Genomic DNA, 22540 nt, shown 5'->3' with positions numbered 1-22540 from the left:
AGTATACAGTAATGAAGTTCTAAAGACAGCTGCTATCTATTGCCTTTGTACTGATCCCTCATCAAAAATCAACACATCCAATGCCCCTTATGGTGGCCTCCAAATTGAAGGGCGGCACAGGTCTTTCTTCGTCAAATGCTTTGATGCCGGCAACCCCATTGCCATTTGCTACGAAGGGCTAAGGGTTGTGGCTGAGGATAGAGATATCCAGCGTGGGATTGATATTCTCAGTCGTATTGTACCGGCCGATGCTTATGCCACCTTAGCATGTGGGGTACTAAGTATTTGTCAAGGGAATGAGGTTATGGCCGTCCATTACCTCCAGCTGTATGATGCAAATCATTATCCTCTGATGTCTTCAGGTGCCATGGTAACCGGTAATAATTTTCTGTTTGAGTTATCTCGTTATAAGACGGCCCACAAAAACTCATACACAGCCTCCCTTCGCTATCCTGACAGCCCGCCACTCCCTTCACCCGCTTGTGCTGTGATGTGTTATTTAGATAACGGTCTCCATCTTCTCAACGGTGATAATCCTCTTATGTGCAAAAACTGTTACCTTTGGTGGTCGTCCCTCAAAGTCTCTGAGATCCTTTTGGGTTTCCAGCAGTGAATTCCAATTTTACCTTATCAACTCGTGACTCTAAAGTCTGTTTATTTTAAAATAATTATTTTCCATTTCTTAGGCTAGTATCTTTTTCCATGTATTAAAGGTCCCTATTTTCCACATTTTAGTATCTCCTCTCATTTATCGGCTGAGTTATAGTAAATTTATGGCTGAGTTATATTAAATGTATGGCTGAGTTATCATAACAAACAATCTGAAAGCAAACGACTGATTTATACGAATTTACGGCTGAGTTATGTCGATTCATAACACGGCTGAGTTATAGTGATTTATAAATCCGTAATGTCTGAGTTATAATATTAACGGTATAACGAAAGGTCATGTGATGCCTGAGTTATATTGAGTTTTTCCTGAGTTATCACAAGAAACAATCTGAAAGAAACAATCTGATATATATGACTTTACGGATGAGTTATAATATTTACGAGAAAACGAAAGGTCTCGTCGATTCATGTGACAGCTGAGTTATAGTGATTTATAAATCCGTAATGGCTGAGATATTGTAATACCGGCTAAATTTTGAATTCGTAATTATAAATCCGTAATGTAGGATTTTTATAGACTTATAGTGATTTTTACACGTTCTATTATTAGGTTAACTTATGGTTTCCCGCTAGTGGAATCAATGGGGGTTGCGTTCTAAGTTTTAGTATAAATAGGGAAAGGGTTGGAAATGTTCAGAGCATTCCAAACTAGAACGAAACTAGCAAAGATGCCAGTGACTACCCGATCTGCATGGTTAAAATGGGCCCGAGAACTGACAGCCGCTGGAACTAGCGGTTTTGATCCGAATGCGTCGGATAATGCCCCCCCTCAAGAGAGCCCGTCTCGATCCCGTGAAGGGGATCCTTTGCAAAAGGAACTTCGGATGTACCGAACTCGCTGCAAGAGACTTGGCGCGTATATTAAAGCATTTTGTCTTAAATTCAAGCAAGTCTTTCGGCTCTGCCGATTGGAAGGGACTATCCGAGTCCTCGATGAGCTCATCGCCGAAGGTTTTTTTTCTGGCAAAGTGGCGCATGACTCGTCTACTTGCTGAGCATGCCTCTTGCGCAGAACAGGTCTCCCATATCGTGGTGCCCAACTTACGCGAAGGTGATTACGAACCTTTGGGAGATTCTGACTTCCCGCACAACACGGAAGTCTAGGCCTACCGAGCTTGCCTGGAGAGGCTGAGGCGGTACATCAACCACTTGGAGTCAACGAACCATTTCTTCTGCGAGAGCCATGACGTAGAAGGTCCATGTGCCTTCTTGGAGGAGATGGTGTCCAAGGGCTCCGAAGTCCCAATGGAAAGGCTTGAATCCTTAAGGTGGGATTGTCAGATCTGGCGATCTGAACTGAGCAAGCTGGTGGTGGAAGAACCGTTGGAGTCCGATCTATCCGGTCCGCTCTCATTCGGAGACTTCAGGACCGTCCAGAATGCTAGAGAAATTATCCTTCCCATGGGAACTAGTTTGCTAATATGATGCTTGTCGCTTTTTTATTTTATTTTTTATTTTATTTTGGTGAATTGCAGAACTGAATGTAATCAATTCGAATTTATTGGAAAACGAAAGCTGAGTTATAGTGAGTTATGGCTCTGTGTATGTGAGACTTGACGGCTGAGTTATAATATTTACGGGAAAATGAAAGGTCATGTGACGGCTGATTTGTATTGATTTATGGCTGAGTTATCACAAGTAACAATTTGAAAGTAAATGAGTGATATATATGTCGACCCCGGGGTGTCTCCCCTTCAGCTAGAACTCTGAGAGTACCAAACTCGGCGAAAAAGGATGGGCGCGTATATTCGGGCGCTTCGGCTGAAACTTGACCAGTTCCATCGTTTTTACCGTTTAGAGGGAACCATTCAAGTCCTGGAAGACCTTATCATCAAAGGTTACTTCTTGGCACACTGGCGAATGGTCTGTCTACTTGATGAGCACAAGGCGTGCAAAGAACTGGTCGATCGGATGGATGTACCCGATCTTCCGGAAGGCGATTGCAAACCCCTGGGGGAAACCGCCTTCTCGTTCGTGACAGATGTCTGGGCCTATGGAGCTTGCTTGACTAGGTTAATCCGATACGTCAATTTCCTGGAGTCGTCGGGTCAAGCCTTCCGCGAGTGCCATCATCTTGAAGGCCCATGTGCCTTTATAGAGGACATGATGTCCAGAGGCTCCAGATTGCCAATCGAAAGGCTAGAGGCCTTATAACGGGAACGAGAGATCTAGCGAACTGCGGCGAATGAACTTGCAGTGGAGGAACCATTGGAGACTGACATATCTGGCCCAGCTCCCGTCCTACGATTGCAGAACCGTCCAGAACGCTAGAGGGTTAGTGGCGAAACTTTTGGATCGGGCTCCTTGACCAGAGATCTGCCGTTTAGGCGTTATTATTATATATAAATTTTTGTTGTTGTTTGGATGAAGTGTAATGGAAACTAATCAAAACGATTTTAGCGAATTTTTATGTTTGAAGTTTGTCCAACAAGATATAGTCGATTCATGTCATGGCTGAGTTATAGCTTAACGGCTGAGTTATAGTTTTACGGGAAAAAGAAAGATATAGTCGATTCATGTCATGGCTGAGTTATAGTGAGTTATGACTGAGTTATCGAAAGAAACAATATGAAAACAAATGTTTGATATTTATACGAATGATTATATAGCTGAGTTATATTTAATGACGGCTGAGTTATCGTGATACGGGACGAAATGTCTCGTCGATTCATGTGATGGCTGAGTTATAGTGAGTTATAGCTGAGGTATCAATTCATGTGATGGTTGAGTTATAGAACTTGACAGATGAGTAATAAAATAAATCTCTAACTATAGAGCACAAGTTTTCGCATTGTGTCCAACTTGCTTACATCGCAAACATGCGTGTTGCTTCCTAGGGCGTTTATTTTCAGTGGCAACTTCCAAAGATGATTTAATCCTATGCTTCTTTGGCCTTCCTGGCTTGTTCACAACAATCGGAGGCAAGCACTTCTGATTATCCACAACTTCAGGAGCAGGGAATGATTCACTTGGAGGCATGATTGAACCAGCCCATACGTTAACCAAATCGATACTCCTAAATTTCGGATCGCACATGGATATACGAGACACATGCATATGCTCTGCAGCTGCGATTTCATGGATGCATGGTATTTTCTCATGGTCGAAACGAAGGCATGTGCAACTTTTTATTTCTAAATTTACAACATGCAAAGATGATCCATATTTCACTTGCACATGTACAACATCAATCGTTTGTATCTCCATAAGTCTTGCTGCGGTGACACGGTCCTATTAAGAAAAAACATTTTAGGCTGAGTTATGAAAACAATTACGTTTTAGACACGGTCCTATAAAGAAAAAACGTTTTAGGCTGAGTTATGGAAACAATTACAGCTGAGTTATTGAAACAACAATGACTGAGTTATGAAAACTATAATGGTAATGGCTGATATAAGTAAACAATAACGACTGACTTAAGTAACTATTATGACTGAGTTATCAAAAATAGTTGTAAGATAGAAAGCATTCCAATATTTATTTTGTGTTTTTATCACATATGCCATATATTCCTAAAATGTATTTTTGTATTTTAATAAACATAATTCATATTAAATTATTATTAGATATTATCTTATGACATTACTCTAATCAAAGCAGATTCTTCTATTAGATATGTGTTTCCTTTACATATTTATTTAACCTTATTTATTTCTCTTATTTTATTATTATTTAAATACAACATGAACATCAAATACGATGTACACATAAAAGTTTAGATTATAAAATTTGAGCTAGGGATTGCTTGCAGCCCCTCATTGGAGGCCATGTGTAACGCTCCGACCGTCACCTTGCTTAGTGGGCCAATGTCCACTTCCGGCCCATGGGCCAACCTTTCTTAAATGGGTCTCACATTCTCTCACTAGGCTTGCGGGCCCACCCATATCCGACGGTTGGTTTGCTACGTCTGGGAGGCTTTAAAGACTTGTTTGTCGTCCCTACAAATCAATCATCACATGATCTTTCTCTGTGTTTTGTCCTCACTCGCACAGTTCCGACAATCACTTCTTGGAAGGTCACCATCCTGAAACTACTCCAGCTCAAGCATGCTTTAACTCTAGAGTTCTCTTAAGATCCTTGACCAAAAAGATAAGTGCACTTTGGTGATATAGGTGGCCAAACCAATTCTTTTAAACCTCTCCGCATGTCCCTGAAATCGGGGTGTCACACCATGTAATGGTACAAATCTTCCATAATATATATATTCACACTCTCATTTCGATCTCCATTATGGTCCTCATTTACTTATTTGTCTTTTTGCAGACAACTAGTCCAGCAAAAATTTTCGACCAATATGGAGCTCAGTATTTAAGAGAGACATCCAACTTCTGTTCAGAGTATTGTTCTAAGAGACTCGGGATATAGTGGACATAGAAATGTTTTTGCTTGATTTCTCGGGTTGGAATCTCTTTTGAGGCACAAATTTACGTCAGGTTGGTGAAGTCTGAGCCAGTTCACTTGACACGAAAGTGTTTAGCCTAATTATGTTCCTAATTTTGATTAATGGAGATGTGTTACATTTATATATGTTTTTGGCTATGTAATATGTTTATAACCATAAAATGAAATATATATTATGTTGAATCAGTATATGATTATTAGAATATGATGTGTCATTGAATTAGATTTTGACAAATGTCAAAAGATGTTGTAAAATGTGGTATCACCAAATTTTCTATATGTTTATCATGGAAGGTAGATCGATCCTCAGTTTTTACTTTGTAATAATTTAAACACAACGAGTTAGTATAAGGAAGCATCTATATAAGATTTTTTTTGAATATTACATTGATTAAAATTAAATAAAAAGTTTTTTTTTACGTTTAACTGACTATATTAATTAATTTATAGTAAATTAATATTATTTTTTATTTATCTTCAAGAACAAATAAATCCAAAAATAGAAGATAAAAACATAAATTTAACAAAGGGTGTCTATAATTATATATATATATATATATAGATATATTCTGCAACAACCACACAAAAAATATTAATAATAGAAATCAAAAATACAACTGGTTCTTGATAATATTATGATAGTCTTTAACAGGCTTTGGTGCATAAACAACGACGGAAGACTCCTTCGAATTCGCAGTGACCGCTTTCAAATTTCTCAAATTGTCTGCAGATGATGGCACAATTGTTATCGCTCAAGCACACACCTGAGAAACGGTCGCTCTGTGTCTTGCATATTTTCTCCGCCAAACCCATCTCTATATATTTAAAAACACATTTGAGCATATGTGTGTTACTTAGAAATTAATGTCTATAATAAAAATGTATACTAATTGTGATATAACAACTGGTTCTTTCATCCTTGCTTGCAGCCCCTCATTGGAGGCAATGTGTAACACTCCGACCGTCACCTTGCTTAGTGGACCCATGTCCACTTCCGGCCCATGGGCCAAACTTTCTTAAATGGGTCTCACATTCTCTCACTAGGCCTGCGGGCCTACCCATATCCGACGGTTGATTTGCTACGTCTGGGAGGCTTTAAAGACTTGTTTGCCGTCCCTACAAATCATCACATGATCTTTCTCTGTGTTTTGTCCTCACTCGCACAGTTCCGACAATCACTTCTTGGAAGGTCACCATCTTGAAACTACTCCAGCTCAAACACGCTTTAACTCTAGAGTTCTCTTAGGATCCTTGACCAAAAAGATAAGTGCACTTTGGTGATATAGGTGGCCAAACCAATTCTTTTAAACATCTCCGCATGTCCCTGAAATCGGGGTGTCACACCATGTAATGGTACAAATCTTCCATAATATATATATTGACACTCTTATTTCGATCTCCATTATGGTCCTCATTTACTTATTTGTCTTTTTGCAAACAACTAGTCCGGCAAAATTTTTCGACCAATATGGAGCTCAGTATTTAAGAGAGACATCCAACTTCTGTTCAGAGTATTGTTCTAAGAGACTCGGGATATAGTGGACATAGAAATGTTTTTGCTTGATTTCTCGGGTTGGAATCTCTTTTGAGGCACAAATTTACGTCAGGTTGGTGAAGTCTGAGCCAATTCACTTGACACGAAAGTGGTTAGCCTAATTATGTTCCTAATTTTGATTAATGTAGATGAGTTACACTTATATATGCTTTTTTCTGTAATATGTTTATAACCATAAAATGAAATATATATTATGTGGGATCAGTATATGATTATTAGAATATGATGTGTCATTGAATTAGATTTTTGACGAATGTCAAAAGATGTTGTAAAATGTGGTATCACCAAATTTTCTATATGTTTATCATGGAAGGTAGATCGATCCTCAGTTTTTACTTTGTAATAATTTAAACACAACGAGTTAGTCCAAGAGAACATCTATATAAGCTTTTTTTTTTGATATAACATTGATTAAAATTAAAGGAAAAGTTTATTTTAATATTTAAATGACTATATTAATTAATTTATAGTAAATTTATATTATTTTAAGTTATTTTCATGAACAACGAAATCTGAAAATAGAAGATAAAGAACTCAAATTTAACAAAGAGTGTTTTTAATCCAAGATATATATGTATATTCTTCAACAACCACATAGCAATTATTAAAGAGAGAAGTCCAAAATACAACTGGGTTTTTGATAATATTATGATGGTATTGAACAGGGTTTGGAGCATAAACAACGACGGAAGACTCCGTCGAATTCACATTGACCATTTTCAAATTCCTCAAATAGTTGGCAGTTGATGGCACAACTGAAATTGCTCAAGCACACACCTGTAAAATGTTGGCTCTGTGGCTTGCATATTTTATCCGCAAAACCCATCTCTATATACATATAAACACATTTCAGGATATGTGTGTTAGTAATTAGTAATTAATGTCTATAATAAAAATGTATACTCATTATGATTTAACAACTAAATTCAAATATTTGTATGTATGAAAATTTAGATACTATAACATGACATGAGTATTGAACCTGTAGTGGCAGCAAGTAGGATAGAAGAGATCAAGAGAAGGGCTGAAAGAACACGGTTAGAGAGCTTCATTTTTTGGATAGAGAGAGTATGAATAGAGAGATCGTTGGAAATAATTAATTGTTGTGTAGGAATAATAAGTGTTGTTGGTGGCATTATATACATATAGAGGCAACAAAGACTCATTATCTTCCATAATATTTTAAATTTTTTGATAACCAACTCTTAAAAATATACTTATGATATACATACCTCTTTTTGACATGTGTTTTCTAAAACGAACTTTTAATACATCATTATCTATTTCATTTGACTGAAGTATGTTATTATATCTAGGAAACATTTTTTTTTAAAAGCAAATAATCTTAAGCTAATAATACATGTAAGATAGAAAGCATTCCAATATTCAATGGAGCCGATTTGACTCCGATTTCGAATTTTTGGCCACGATTGCTTCTCCACACCAACATCTCTTAGGTACGCCAACAAATGTACCTCGTCCTCTCTCTCGGACATTTGATGCACAACTCGAATCTCCAGATACATTGCTCATGATTTACGAGAATTTGATTTTTTAGGGTTTAAGCATTCGACATTTGGGGATTTTTGTTTTTAAGAAGAAGAACATCACTCAGGTCAACAATTGAATATTAATATTATTAGGTCAACTTATGGTTTCCCGCCAACAATTGAATATTAAAATTATTAGGTTAACTTATGGTTTCCCGCCAAAATATTGCTTTACAGCTGAGTTATAACCATTACTGGAAAACGAAAGGTCATGTAACAGCTGAGTTATAGTGACTTATGGCTGAGTTATCACAAGAAACAATTTGAAAGTAAATGAATAATATATATGATTTGACGGCTGAGTTATCATATTTATGGGAAATCGAAATGTCTCATCGATTCATGTTACAGCTGAGTTATAGTGAGTATGGCTGAGTTATCACAAGAAACAATATGAAAGTAAATGGCTGATATATATGACTTTATGGCTGAGTTATAATATTTACGGGAAAATGAAAAGTCTCAACGATTCATGTGACGGCTGAGTTATAGTGATTTATAAATCTTTAGTGGCTGATTTATCGTAATACCGGCTGATTAATATGAAACATTACAAAAAAAAAAAAAAAAAACAAGTTCAGAGTTCATAAAGAAGAAGATATGACATTACAATGGAATTCACTTCTAAAAACCGATTAAGAGGAGGAGAAACCATGAGCTTTTAGTTAATCCCAATCAAGAGGAGGAAGAACCACACACTGGTCAGCATCGGCCTCCACAATCTCTCTCATCTCCTCTAACCTCTTGTGCTCTGTCGCTAAGTCGACAAGTTCTCCACCCAAGATTTGATTCAGTAGGGATAGTTGAGCGTCGATTAGTTCCATTTGATGCACGAGGACGGTCTTCTCTTCCTTCTTCTTCATATGCTCATCCATCATACGCAGAATTTCTGTGTAGCGATGCTTTGACCCCGCCTCGGCCGCGGCTCTTGTCTGAGAAAAGGCTTCGGACACGGCCAATAGTGATTCCTCTTCCCACTCGTAATCTGGGACTCTTGCTGGCGATATTACTTCGTCTGCCTTGCGTTTTTAAGGTCTACTGGAACCCTCTCTGTCCATAGCTTGGCTATCAAAATAAAAACAACCGTCACCAACTGATAGGTGCAATGATCGGAAAATATGCAATAGATTGAGAGGGGATGGAGAGGAGACTTACATATGCAATGATCGAAGGATATATTGATATTGGTTGTAGAGGAGATTTGTAGGTGCAATATATTAAGAGAATATAAAGGAAACGATACAATGAGTAAGAAACCGAAACGATATAATGAATTAAGAGAATATAAAGGAAAAACAATAGGAAAACGAAAGGTCATGTCGATTATTAGGTTAACTTATGGTTTCCCGCCAAAATATTGATTTACGGCTGAGTTATAGTTTTACGGATTCATGTGATGGCTGAGTTATAGTTATCAAAAGAAAGGTCGCGTCTATTATTAGGTTAACTTACGGTTTCCCGCCAAAATATTGCTTAATGGCTGAGTTATTGTTTTACGGAAAAATGAAAGATCTCGTATATTCATGTGATGGTTGAGTTATAGTAAGGGATAGCTGAGTTATCACTAGGAATAATCTGAAAGTAGGTAGCTGAAATATATATATGACTTGACGGCTGAGTTATAGTATTTATAGGAAAACGAAAGGTCTCGTTTATTCATGTGACGGCTGAGTTATAGTATTTAGAAATCCGTAAAGGTCTCGTCGATGCGTCTATTACAATATGGTTTCCCGCCAAAATATTGCTTAACAATAAAATTATTAGTCTATTTATTTACGGGAAAACGAAATTCATCTTCCAAATAACTTTCTTATACTCTGGTCCAACCAAATAATATACTATTATTCCATCTCTGTATATATACAAGTATTCTCGTTACTTTAGTTTATTACCTCTCAACTACGAACTAGAATAAAATTATTTTTTACAACACTATGTCCGCTCTAGCACCCAAGATGCCGGATCTCTCCGACGACGTTTTCATAAAAATCGTTTCCCTTGTTGCAGAATATGGTGGATGGACCGCACTTGGTTCTATTTAAAGGGCTGGTCGTAGGGAGAAAAATGCAGTGTACAGTAAAGAAGTTCTAAAGACAACTGCTATCTATTGCCTTTGTACTGATCCCTCATCAGAAATCAACACATCCAATGCCCCTGATGGTGGCCTCCAAATTGAAGGGTGGCACATGCCTTTCTTCGTCAAATGCTTTGACGCCGACAACCCCATTACCATTTACTTTGAAGGGCTAAGGGTTGTGGCTGAGGATAGAGATATCCAGCGTGGGATTGATATTCTCAGTCGTATTGCACCGGCCGATGCTTATACCACCTTAGCCTGTGGGGTACTAAGTATTTGTCAAGGGAATGAGGTTATGGCCGTCCATTACCTCCAGCTGTTTGATGCAAATCATTATCCTCTGATGTCTTCGGATGCCATTGTAACCGGTAATTATTTTCTGGATGATTTATCTTGTTTCGATATGGCCCGGAAAAACTCATACTCAGCCTCCCATCGCTATCCTGCTGACAGCCCGCCAGTCCCTTCACCCACTTGTGCTGTGATGTGTTGTTTGGATTATGGTTTCCATTCTCTCCGCTATGGAGACTATGAAATCAGGTGCAAAAAATGTTACCTTCTGTGGTTGTCCCTCAAAGTCTCTGAGATCCTTTAGGGTTTCCAGCAGTGATTTCCAGTTTTACCTTATCAATTCGTGACTCTAATTTCTGTTTATTTTAAAATAATTATTTTCCATTTCTTCGTCTAGTTTCCCATCTTTTTTCATGTATTAAACGTCCCTTTTTTCTTCGGCTAATTCTATGTATCCACCTTTCATGCTTCCACATTTTAGTATCTACTCTCACTTTGAGGCTGAGTTATAGTTTTATGGGAACACGAAAGGTCACGTCGATTCATATGACGGTTGAGTTATAGTGAATACCAGATGAGTTATCAAAATGAACAATCTATATGGCTGAGTTATCAAAAGAAAGGTCGCGTCTATTATTAAGTTAACTTGCCAAAATATTGCTTTACGGGAAAACAAAAGATATAGTCGATTCATGTCATGGCTGAGTTATAGTGAGTTATGACTGAGTTATCAAAAGAAACAATATAAAAACAAACGACTGATTTATACGATATGAAAACAAACAATGTGAAAATTCTATGTATCCACCTTTCATGCTTCCACATTTTAGTATCTACTCTCACTTTGAGGATGAGTTATATTTTACGGGAACACGAAAGGTCACGTCGATTCATGTGACGGCTGAGTTATAGTGAATAACGGATGAGTTATCAAAATGAACAATCTATATGGCTGAGTTATCAAAAGAAAGGTCGCGTCTATTATTAGGCTGAGTTATAGCTTTACGGGAAAACAAAAAATATAGTCGACTCATGTCATGGCTGAGTTATAGTGAGGTATGACTGAGTTATCAAAAAAAACAAATTGAAAACAAACGACTGATTTATACGACTGATTATCTGGCTGAGTTATCATGATATGGCGTTTCATTAAATGTGTTGCACGGTCTTTTATAGTTATTCTCGGGACACAGCGAAAATTTCACTGCAGTATGATTGGTGGACTCAGCAGCGGTTACCTCCCATGACTCTATATAAATAGGGTTGAAGGTTGGGGGAATAAAACATTCTAACTTCCACAAATTTAAGAAATAGAAGGATGCCAGGAACTACTCGATCTGCATGGCTGAGACAGGCCCGAGAAAGGATAGCCGCCGCATCCGACAATCGGGAGCCAGAAAATCCCATCCCACAGGAGGTAGGAGAGACGTCCCGATCTCGTGAGGTCGCTCCAAACTCAAATACTGTCGACCCCGGGGTGTCTCCCCTTCAGCTAGAACTCCGAGAGTACCAAGCTCGGCGAAAAAGGATGGGCGCGTATATTCGGACGCTTCGGCTGAAACTTGACCAGCTCCATCGTTTTACCATTTAGAGGGAACCATTCAAGTCCTGGAAGACCTTATCATCGAAGGTTACTTCTTGGCACACTGGCGAATGGTCCGTCTACTTAATGAGCACAAGGCGTGCAAAGAACTGGTCGATTGGATGGATGTACCCGATCTTCCGGAAGGCGATCGCGAACCCCTGGGGGAAACCGCCTTCCTGTTCGTGACGGATGTCTGGGCCTATCGAGCTTGCTTGACTAGGTTAATCCGATACGTCAATTTCCTGGAGTCGTCGGGTCAAGCCTTCCGCGAGCGCCATCTTCTTGAAGGCCCATGTGACTTTATAGAGGACATGATGTCCAGAGGCTCCGAATTGCCAATCGAAAGGCTAGAGGCCTTACGACGGGAACGAGAGATCTGGCAAACTGCGGTGAACAAACTCGTAGTGGAGGAACCATTGGAGACTGACATATCTGGCCCAGCTCCCATCCTGCGATTGCAGGACCGTCCAGAACGCTAGAGGGTTAGTGGCAAAACTTTTGGATTGGGCTCCTCGACCAGAGATCTGCCGTTTAGGCGTTATTATTATATATATATTTTTGTTGTTGTTTGGATGAAGTGAATTTTTATGTTTGAAGTTTGTCCAACAAGATATAGTCGATTCATGTTATGGCTGAGTTATAGCTTAACGGCTGAGTTATAGTTTTACCGGAAAACGAAAGATATAGTTGATTCATGTCATGGCTGAGTTATAGTGAGTTATGACTGAGTTATCGAAAGAAACAATATGAAAACAAACAACTGATATTTATACGACTGATTATATAGCTGAGTTATATTTTATGACGGCTGAGTTATCGTGATACAGGACGAAATGTCTCGTCGATTCATGTTATGGCTGAGTTATTGTGAGTTATAGCTTAGTTATCCATTCATGTGATGGTTGAGTTATAGAACTTGACAGATGAGTAATAACAAAAAATAAAATAAATCTCTAACTATAGAGCACAAGTTTTCACATTGTGCCCAACTTGCTTACATCGCGAACATGCGTGTTGCTTCCTAGGGCGTTTATTTTCAGTGGCAACTTCCAGAGATGATTTAATCCTACGCTTCTTTGGCCTTCCTGGCTGGTTAAAAACAATCGGAGGCAAGTACTTCTGATTATCCACAACTTCAAGAGCAGGGAATGATTCACCTGGAGGCATGATTGAACCAGCCCATCCGTTAACCAAATCGACACTCCTAAATTTCGGATCGCACATGGATATACGAGACACATGCATATGCTCTGCAGCTGCGATTACATGGATGCATGGTATTTTCTCGTGGTCGAAACGACGGCATGTGCAACTTTTTATTTCTAAATTTACAACATGGAAAGATGATCCATATTTCACTTACACATGTACAACATCAATCGTTTGTATCTCCATAAGTCTTGCTGCGGTGACACGGTCCTATTAAGAAAAAAACGTTTTAGGCTGAGTTATGAAAACAATTACGTTTTAGACACGGTCCTATTAAGAAAAAACGTTTTAGGCTGAGTTATGGAAACAATTAAGGCTGAGTTATTGAATCAACAATGACTGAGTTATGAAAACTATAATGGTAATGGCTGAAATAAATAAACAATAACGACTGACTTATGTAACTGTTATGACTGTGTTATCAACATTGACGACTGACTTATGTAAACTTACCTGTAACAGTTTCTCAACACCTCGAGTGAGCGTTGTTAGCTGCGATTTTGCATCCTCTCTCCGTTCAGAAAACCATCTGGTCATCATATCCCGTATCGATTCTAGAAGTCAAACTATGGGAAGACTTCTAGCATTTGACAGTGCATTGTTCATTGATTCTGCAATATTCGTTATCATTAAATTGTACATTTCACCCGGGAAATGAACACGCGCCCACATTCGGACACCAGCTCGTTGGAGGTATCCATGTAGTTCGGGATGACGTGCTTCAATCTCATTGAAAGCCTCATTAAAATCAGTTAGCCTAAAACACTTTGCCCCTTTTTCACCAGAGGGAACAAATGTTTTAGGCTGAGTTATGAAAACAATTAAGAAAAAAACGTTTTAGGCTGAGTTATGAAAACAATTACGTTTTAGACACGGTCCTATTAAGAAAAAACGTTTTAGGCTGAGTTATGGAAACAATTAAGGCTGAGTTATTGAATCAACAATGACTGAGTTATGAAAACTATAATGGTAATGGCTGAAATAAATAAACAATAACGACTGACTTATGTAACTGTTATGACTGTGTTATCAACATTGACGACTGACTTATGTAAACTTACCTGTAACAGTTTCTCAACACCTCGAGTGAGCGTTGTTAGCTGCGATTTTGCATCCTCTCTCCGTTCAGAAAACCATCTGGTCATCATATCCCGTATCGATTCTAGAAGTCAAACTATGGGAAGACTTCTAGCATTTGACAGTGCATTGTTCATTGATTCTGCAATATTCGTTATCATTAAATTGTACATTTCACCCGGGAAATGAACACGCGCCCACATTCGGACACCAGCTCGTTGGAGGTATCCATGTAGTTCGGGATGACGTGCTTCAATCTCATTGAAAGCCTCATTAAAATCAGTTAGCCTAAAACACTTTGCCCCTTTTTCACCAGAGGGAACAAATGTTTTCCTTTGAACTTCACCAAGATGTTCGATATGCCTTCCCTCCTTAACTTGTATATGTAAGAAGGCACTTCGCTAAAACTTTTCTCAGGAGTTCCATGATTGATCTGCCTTGCATTCAGCAGCGTTCGATATGCCTTCCAATAACCCATCTGTTGACACCAACAAATTAATAAATCAGCCATAATATATATATATAACTCAGCGGATACATTCGAATAAGTCAGCCGTAAATAATCAATAAATGAGCCGTAAAATGTAAATAACTCAGCCTATACATAACTATAACTCAGTCATTATTATCAATAAGTCAGTCGAAACATAGTAATTACCTTTAGACTAAATTGCTGATTGAAAATGACTCCGACACTTTTAGGTTTAACATCCGGACCAAGATCACCAAGATAGTCCCTGTAAAGACCTGCCAATACATCAGCTGTTGATTGGCGGCATCTAGTAGAACGTTTCGTCACAGAACATGTGTGTTCCGAATCGTATACACGAACATGAAAATCCGGGTCATCCCCTTGTACAGATGCACAAACTCTGCAAAGACATCCTTTAACCCAACACCTAAAAACCACTTGTCTCGGATTTGAGGTTGGTACATTAAAATCAAATTCATCCCTAACCGAAATAAGTTTCACGTGATTCTTGAACTGCTTTTTGCTATTATATCGTTGTCCTACAGCAATTTTTAGCGTTGACACCTCCAACCTAATAGCCTCCGGGTTCATCTTCGATCCGGCAAAGTTATCATCTTTATGAGCTTTCTTCTGAGGAGGCAGAGTAGGTGGGTCTTCCACTTTACTTTGAGGCTTGCCCAATATAGAAAACTTCTTGTCATCAGATGACTCACCATCGGAGTCGTCGAAAACATCAAATCGGGTTGAAAATTCATCATCTTCTTCTTCGTCAGATGCTACTTCGACAGCTTCTTCTTCTTCTTCTTCGTTTTCTTTGTCAATGATCTTACCATAATCAAAACAAGTGCCTTCAAATCACCCACTGCACACTTCGTATGTAGATTCTGCTTTCGAGTCTCTACTTCACCGAATCATACTTCCTCTAGCTCCACTAGTTTTTGTAGACTCTTTTGCCAAAAATTCTACACAGAGACGTAGCTGATCGGTTTTCCATAGCCCCAAAAAACATTGCAACTGTCGATCATTGGAGACAAAAACTGGTGGAGTATCATGTGCCATATGTTTCATTGCCCTGTTCGAGAACATGTAGCTCATCTTTAGCTCATGGCTAAACGAGTCCAATCCGTAGTCTTCAAGAACAAGCTTCTCGTGTGTTGTGCCTCCTTCTATCTGCACAACTATACACCCTCTATCGTCGGAGTTAAATACATATCTCTGTGTCTTTATCCAATTACCGGACACAACTAGTACCGGAACTGAATCCATGAATGAAGAACAAGGTGGAGACGAAGTAGAAGAACAAGGTGAAGAAGAAAGTGAAGAAGAAGTAGAAGAACAAGGTGAATAAGAAGGTAAATAGTTCACTTATTAACCAGTTGAAGAACAAGAGTCGAACGACGTTTCGTATTTCCAGAGAAAAAAGATGATGACATGGAATGCTGACATGGATGCTACGTCCGACGTGGCAAGTCAGCCATCAAACAATACCATAACTCGGCCTAATTAAAACTCAGCCACAACATGAAAAACATTACAGTAATTAAAAAGCAAAAAAAATTGCTGCCAAAATCAGCCGCTTCATCAACTGAAAATATGTAACTCAGCCGTATCGTTTGATAAGTCAGCCGTAACTGAATAACATTCTAGTAATTAATCTTTTGCTAATAAGTCAGCCGTCAAATGGCTGAGTTGTCAATAAGTCAGCCTATCATGGCTGAGTTATTGTTTGTTTACAATAACTCAGCCGTAACAACATCTCATAAGCCAGCCGTTTTTCATAACTCAGCCAGTCGGAAAATGGTAACTCAGCCGTGTCGTAGTGATAACTCAGCCAAAAGTTTGAAAACTCAGCCGTGTCGTTGTGATAACTCAGCCAAATTTTTGACAACTCAATCATCGGTTGAAAACTCAGCCGTAACTACAGCTGAGTTATGCGCATAATTCAGCCAGATTTAATAAGTCAGCCGTAATGCTTGGCTGACTTATGAGCATAACTCAGCCAGATTTTCATAATTCAGCCGTCCGCTCTTACTCAAATGTTTTTCCGATAAATCAGCCACAACATACCTATAACTCAGCCACAACATACTCTGTAACGCGTTACGGCTGAGTTATGGTTACACGTCAGCGATTTCTGACATGGCGTCTGACGTGGCAATGGCGCTTTTTAATAACGTTTTTTCCGGTAACATAAAACAAAGGCACGCTGGGTATTTTGAAAATACCCGAAACATTCTAGTAATAAAAAAAGTTTTTTGTAGATTCTGGTAATATTACCTAAAATGAGTAACATTTGAGTAATTCACCCTCTATATTTTCCTCTCTTAATAATTGATCTTCCTGACATTTACAAAAACCATTACAAAAGAAAAATAGAAAACTCTTATCTTTTTTTTTTTTTTTGACTTAGAGTATTAGTCACACTAGCTAATGAAATTAGATAACAATAGAAGGAAGTAGTGAAACTAACGAGAGTAAATAGAATTAAAAACATTGGTCATTAGGATTCTTCGATAGGGGTTCATCACTATAGACTATCTTCACTAGGAATTGCTAATAGGATTTCTTTAGATTTTATGGCCGAAAAATATATATAAAAACTCAAATTTAAGCCCAATAATCAGAGAATCGATGCTGAAAGAGCAAGCGGAAGGAATCAATAAGACACGATACATGTCAAGATATGGTTGGCTCCTGTATTAGTATAAAACATAATTTTTTTTTCTCATTTTTCTTTTTTTCCTTTTCGCGACAGTCTCTCTTTTTTTTATCTCTCGACGAAATGCGATTGGCGATGCGATTAACCTCAAATTCATAGAAATCAATCGATTCACCTTGAATCATTTGATTTTTCCGGCTTAAACACGAGGGTTCTTGGTCTTTGACACCAATTTTTGTGTGGATTGGTTTCTAATCCATATTCCTACCAATTTGACGATTTGCTTCTCATGGCCATCGATTTCCGATTGCAATAACGATGACGGATGGTTCCTCTAATGGCCTTAAAGGGGACTGTGAGGTCCACCGGCTAGCAAATCGGACACGCAAAGTTCATCTTCACATCTTCGATGTTCTGCATGTCGTTGTAATGCATTTCTGGAGGCCTTTAAATGCTAGGGTTTCTCACCATAATGTGTATCTAGTGTAGGGTATGAGTCCTAGGGTTTACAATCCGATTGTATTGAGTTTTAGGATTTCAGCTTAATCAGAGAATTGTGGTAGGGTTTCACTTTAACCGTGGGTTTACTTTTGAGATTGTGAGCTACGGGTTTAGGAGTACACTGATGAATCGTGTGTTGAGCTTTCAATATAATCATCAAATTTGTATGCATTGTTTGATGGTTTCTCTGTCGATTTGTATGCTTAGTATTGACTGGTTTTATCTTGTGTTGTGAAAGGTGTTTATCAACTAGTGTAAGAGTACATTCTGCAGAGAGAGGTCCTTTGGGTGAAGAGAGGTGTGAATGGGCAGAGTTTTCTTTGGTTCTTATTCCAAAAGGTATGCATCTGCAGATTTCAGCTTTTCTTGTTTGATTATGTTTGTCTTTGTGTTTGAGTTGTAATCCTTTTACTTGTCCCTTAGGCTGAATCATGTGTTAGTCCAGATTATAGAGGAAGCTTAAAATCCATATACATTCTCATTTTTTTGTTTGTTGTCCCATAGGATAATCTAGTTGTGTTTTGAGTAAAGTCTGAGGTTTTCAACAGTTTCATGTATGCATTTTGGTTGAAATTTGCTTGTTCAGTTTAGAAAAACAAAACTTCATATAGTTTGAAAGTATTTTCATCTCTATGTAGTCTGAAGTGACAAAATTTGTTTGGGTTGGTTCTTAATAAAAAGAAAAATAAACTTGTCTCTATGATTGTATTTGAAAATAGTCTTGACTTTAAGCAATGCTTTTTGAAATACTTTTGATACACAGACATCATATCTTATCATATCTGATAAGATATAATGCAACTAAAAGCTGAAATGCTTTCTGCATAAGTATAAATATAGTGTTATATATACACATGTCTGTTTTGTGATTAAGCTAGATAAGATTAAAATAATGTTTTCATCTGTACAAGTTTTAAACTACAAATCTTTCAAGTAAATCAAACTGTTTGAGTTATCTACTCCTAGAGATATACTAAAAAGTGTATATCTCTTTGGTAATCACTCATTACAAACGTGAAAACTTTTTTCTGTGTATATTGAGTATATCTTTCTCTGTCTAACAAACAGTTAGTTCAATATAAACCCTGACCTTAACCCTTACCTTAACCCTGAACTTAACCCTTTCACTAGTACACTAGTAATGTTTTCTAGAAGCCCTTACAGTTTTCCTCCACCTACTTTTCTGGATCTGTTGAATTGTCAACAGGACTCTAACAGTTATGACTATCCTCTTGTTCCTAGTTCCACCCCATTCCTTTCTCAGCCTATCCAATATAGCTCCCCATTCTCTTCTCAGCCTGTTACCTTTAACACCCCATCTGTCATTGAAGACTGTATTGAGATTATTGTAGATGAGAATGAAGAAGATGGAGGCAGAGGTAGTAGGAAGAGGTGGAGTCCCCATGAGGATGTAAATCTTATAAGTGCTTGGTTAAATACAAGCAAAGACCCAATAGTGAGTAATGAGAAGAGGGTTGAAGACTATTTCCAAGCAAGTGAAGGAGCATCGAGTACAAATACTAGAGGGGCTATGCAATGTAAGGCTAGGTGGAACAAGATAAACCACCAAGTGAACAAGTTTGTTGGGTGTTACACACAAGCAAGTGCAAGAAGGATGATGTGATGACTGTGGCAAATCAGCTTTACAAGAATGACATGAAGAAACCATTTACTATAGGGCATTGCTGGAGGGAACTCAAGCATGATCAGAAATGGAACACTAAAGACTCTAGCTCTAAGAGGAGTAAGCTTGATGCAGAAGGAGCATACTCATCCAACTCAACGAATGTTGGAGCTGAGATGAGGTCTCCAAGTGTTAAAGTTTCCAAGAAGAAAGGTAAGAAACCTGCAGTGAGTAATGATGATAAGGATGGTTCTGCAGTTAGGCTAGATAGGATTATAGCCATGAAGGATAAGGAACAAGAGGCTAAAAAGATAGGCAAGACAGAATGAGAGTGCTAGACCATCTCATTAACAAGGCTCACCTTACACCAGCTCAAGTCGCACTTGGAGACAAGCTAACTGACCAAATGTTGACACACACTTAGGTTATGTTTTGTTCTGTTTTGTTCTTTGATATATGTGTTGCATGTTCTTGTGTTCTTGTGTTTATCATGAGATTTACTTTATTGGTCCTGGTTTTGTTGCAAACTGTGTTTTAGTATCTGACATTGTGTTCTTCTTTTCTTTCAGGTTGTTTGTCCAAGAGACATGTGAAGCTGTCTTGTTGTCTACTGAAGGTGAAGCCGTCTTGTTAACTAGGGAAAAAGTAACCCGTGAAGTGGTAGCTTCTGATGAAGAGTTCTTCTGTTATAAAGTGACCTGTGAATGTGGTGTTGTTTTTATTGTCAAGTAGTAGGTCCTTTGTAAGAAAGTAACCAGTGAATGTTGCGTTGTTTTTATTGTCAAGTAGTAGGATGTCTTTCTTGGTCAATATATCGAACACATATTGTACTATTTCCTCTCGTTCTCATCACTTATCTCCCTTTGTATTCTCATCCCTTCTCTCCCTTTATATTGAACACATTGTATTCATCTTTTTTTGTTTTTAAATCACACACACAATCGTTGTTACAAAAGCAAACAAAATTGTCAACAAAATCTATAAGCATTAATCTCAAAATTGTCAACAAAATGTCAAATTGGAGTTATGACCAAGAAGTTGATGAAATGGTGGAGGAGAAGTTGACATTATAGTGGAGGAGATTATGTACCAGTGCACTCATACGGAAGCCACCAGCTCCAGTATTCAGAAGAGTGAACATTAATATAGACCGAGAAGGAGGCCGCATTCGGTTATGGAATGATTATTTTAGTGAGAATCCAACTTACACTTAGGGTATGTTCCGTTGTCGCTTCAGAATGAACAAACCGTTTTTCCTACGTATTGTTAATAGTATCGAGAATTAAGTCTCGTACTTCAGACAAAGACGAGATGCTACTAGAAGGCTCGGTCTTTCCGCACTTCAAAAATGTACGGCAGCTATTCGTTTGATGGCATACGGATGTGCGGCATATGCGGTGGATGAATATCTACGACTCGCTGAAACCACTGCGCACAAATGCCTTGAAAACTTTGTAGGAGTTGTAAAACTTTTTGGAGATGAGTACCTCAAAAGGCCTACAGCGGAAGACCTCCAACGATTACTGAATATTGGAGAACAACGTGGTTTCCCCAAAATAGTAGGGAGTATAGATTGTATGCATTGGGAGTGGAAGAATTGTCCCACAGCATGGAAAGGACAATATTCATGTGGATCTCGAAACCGACAATCATACTAGAGGCTGTGGCTTTGCAAGATTTATGGATTTGACACACATTTTTGGACCCCTAGGTACATTAAATGATATCAATGTTTTGGACGCTCACCAGTGTTTGATGATATACTAGAGGGTCGAGCTCCGAGAGTTATCTATGTTGTCAATGGACGACAATACAAAATGGCATACTACCTCACTGACGGTATCTATCCAAAATGGGAAACTTTCATCCAATCAATTACACTTCCACAGGTTCAAAAAGCACAGCTCTTCGCTCAATGTCAAGAATCATGCCAAAAAGATGTAGAGTGTGCATTTGGAGTCTTGAAAGTTCGATTTGCAATCGTGAAAAATTCCGCGCTTATTTGGGATAAAGAAAAAATAGGCAAGATAATAAGAGCATGTATCATATCGCATAACATGATAGTAGAAGACGAATGACATGAATACAGTTTCTACGATCCATCGGAGTTCTATTAGGGAGAAGGAAGCGGAACTTCTCAAGTGTATGTATCATTTTCTACAGATAGGCCAACGAATCTCACTAATATGATGGTATTTGAAATGATGTTCGTACTAATATGATGGGTATTCGAAATGATGTTTGTGATACGAAAATGCATGAACGTCTGAAAAAGACTTGGTTGAGAATATATGGCAAAAATTTGGTGCAACCCAACAATAGAATTATGTTTGTGTTTTTTTCTTACCCCGTTTTTCTCTTATAATTTATGTTTGTATTTTTTTCGATTTTGTAAAATTTGTAAAATATTTATGAATTATGTAAAATATTTTTGTTTTCTTTTTAATGTAATATAAGTAATTGATAAATTGTTTTGTCATTTTAGATTATTAAATAATTTATTAAAATTTGATAAATAATAAACAATTATTTTTAAAAATATTATTTTAATAATTAAGCAACATTGAGAGGGGTTATCTAGTAGAATGATTTTATTTAAAGGTATTAGTGAGTTGATTTGATTAGTTTAATGTTAATTATATAATTAATTTAATTATGAGCAATTTATATGAATTTCTCTAGTGAAAATAGTCTTAGAAGATTTTGATATTACACGTTTATACAGTTAAAACTTGGTTAGGAGCTATTGTTATGCAGAGCTGTCAATGATGTCAAACTATAACACATTAAAAGACTTGTTGTCATGTTATACATATAGAAAGAGTATAGAATAGAAACTTCATTAATATAACATTATTTATTTATTT

At 37.8% G+C, this 22540-nt stretch overlaps 2 protein-coding genes and 1 long non-coding RNA gene across 3 annotated transcripts; 1 reads left to right on the top strand and 2 right to left on the bottom strand.

Annotated features, from left to right (window-relative positions):
• Window positions 5719–6135, bottom strand: LOC109129971 (defensin-like protein 8). Its single transcript, XM_019239036.1, has 2 exons — window positions 6042–6135; window positions 5719–5888 (listed from the first exon to the last, which is right to left on the bottom strand). The coding sequence occupies exons 1-2, from the start codon at window positions 6133–6135 to the stop codon at window positions 5719–5721; spliced, it is 264 nt and encodes an 87-aa protein (XP_019094581.1).
• On the bottom strand, window positions 7275–7680 carry LOC109129970 (defensin-like protein 8). Its single transcript, XM_019239035.1, has 2 exons — window positions 7611–7680; window positions 7275–7456 (listed from the first exon to the last, which is right to left on the bottom strand). The coding sequence occupies exons 1-2, from the start codon at window positions 7678–7680 to the stop codon at window positions 7275–7277; spliced, it is 252 nt and encodes an 83-aa protein (XP_019094580.1).
• Window positions 17613–20586, top strand: LOC104758458. The gene is made up of 3 exons (XR_762729.2): window positions 17613–17974; window positions 18288–18388; window positions 20243–20586. It is a non-coding gene; the product is annotated as an uncharacterized LOC104758458 (long non-coding RNA).

Source organism: Camelina sativa, chromosome 17, assembly GCF_000633955.1.
Source record: "Camelina sativa cultivar DH55 chromosome 17, Cs, whole genome shotgun sequence".
Taxonomy (NCBI): Eukaryota; Viridiplantae; Streptophyta; class Magnoliopsida; order Brassicales; family Brassicaceae; genus Camelina; species Camelina sativa.
This window is presented reverse-complemented; position numbering and strand designations above follow the sequence as displayed.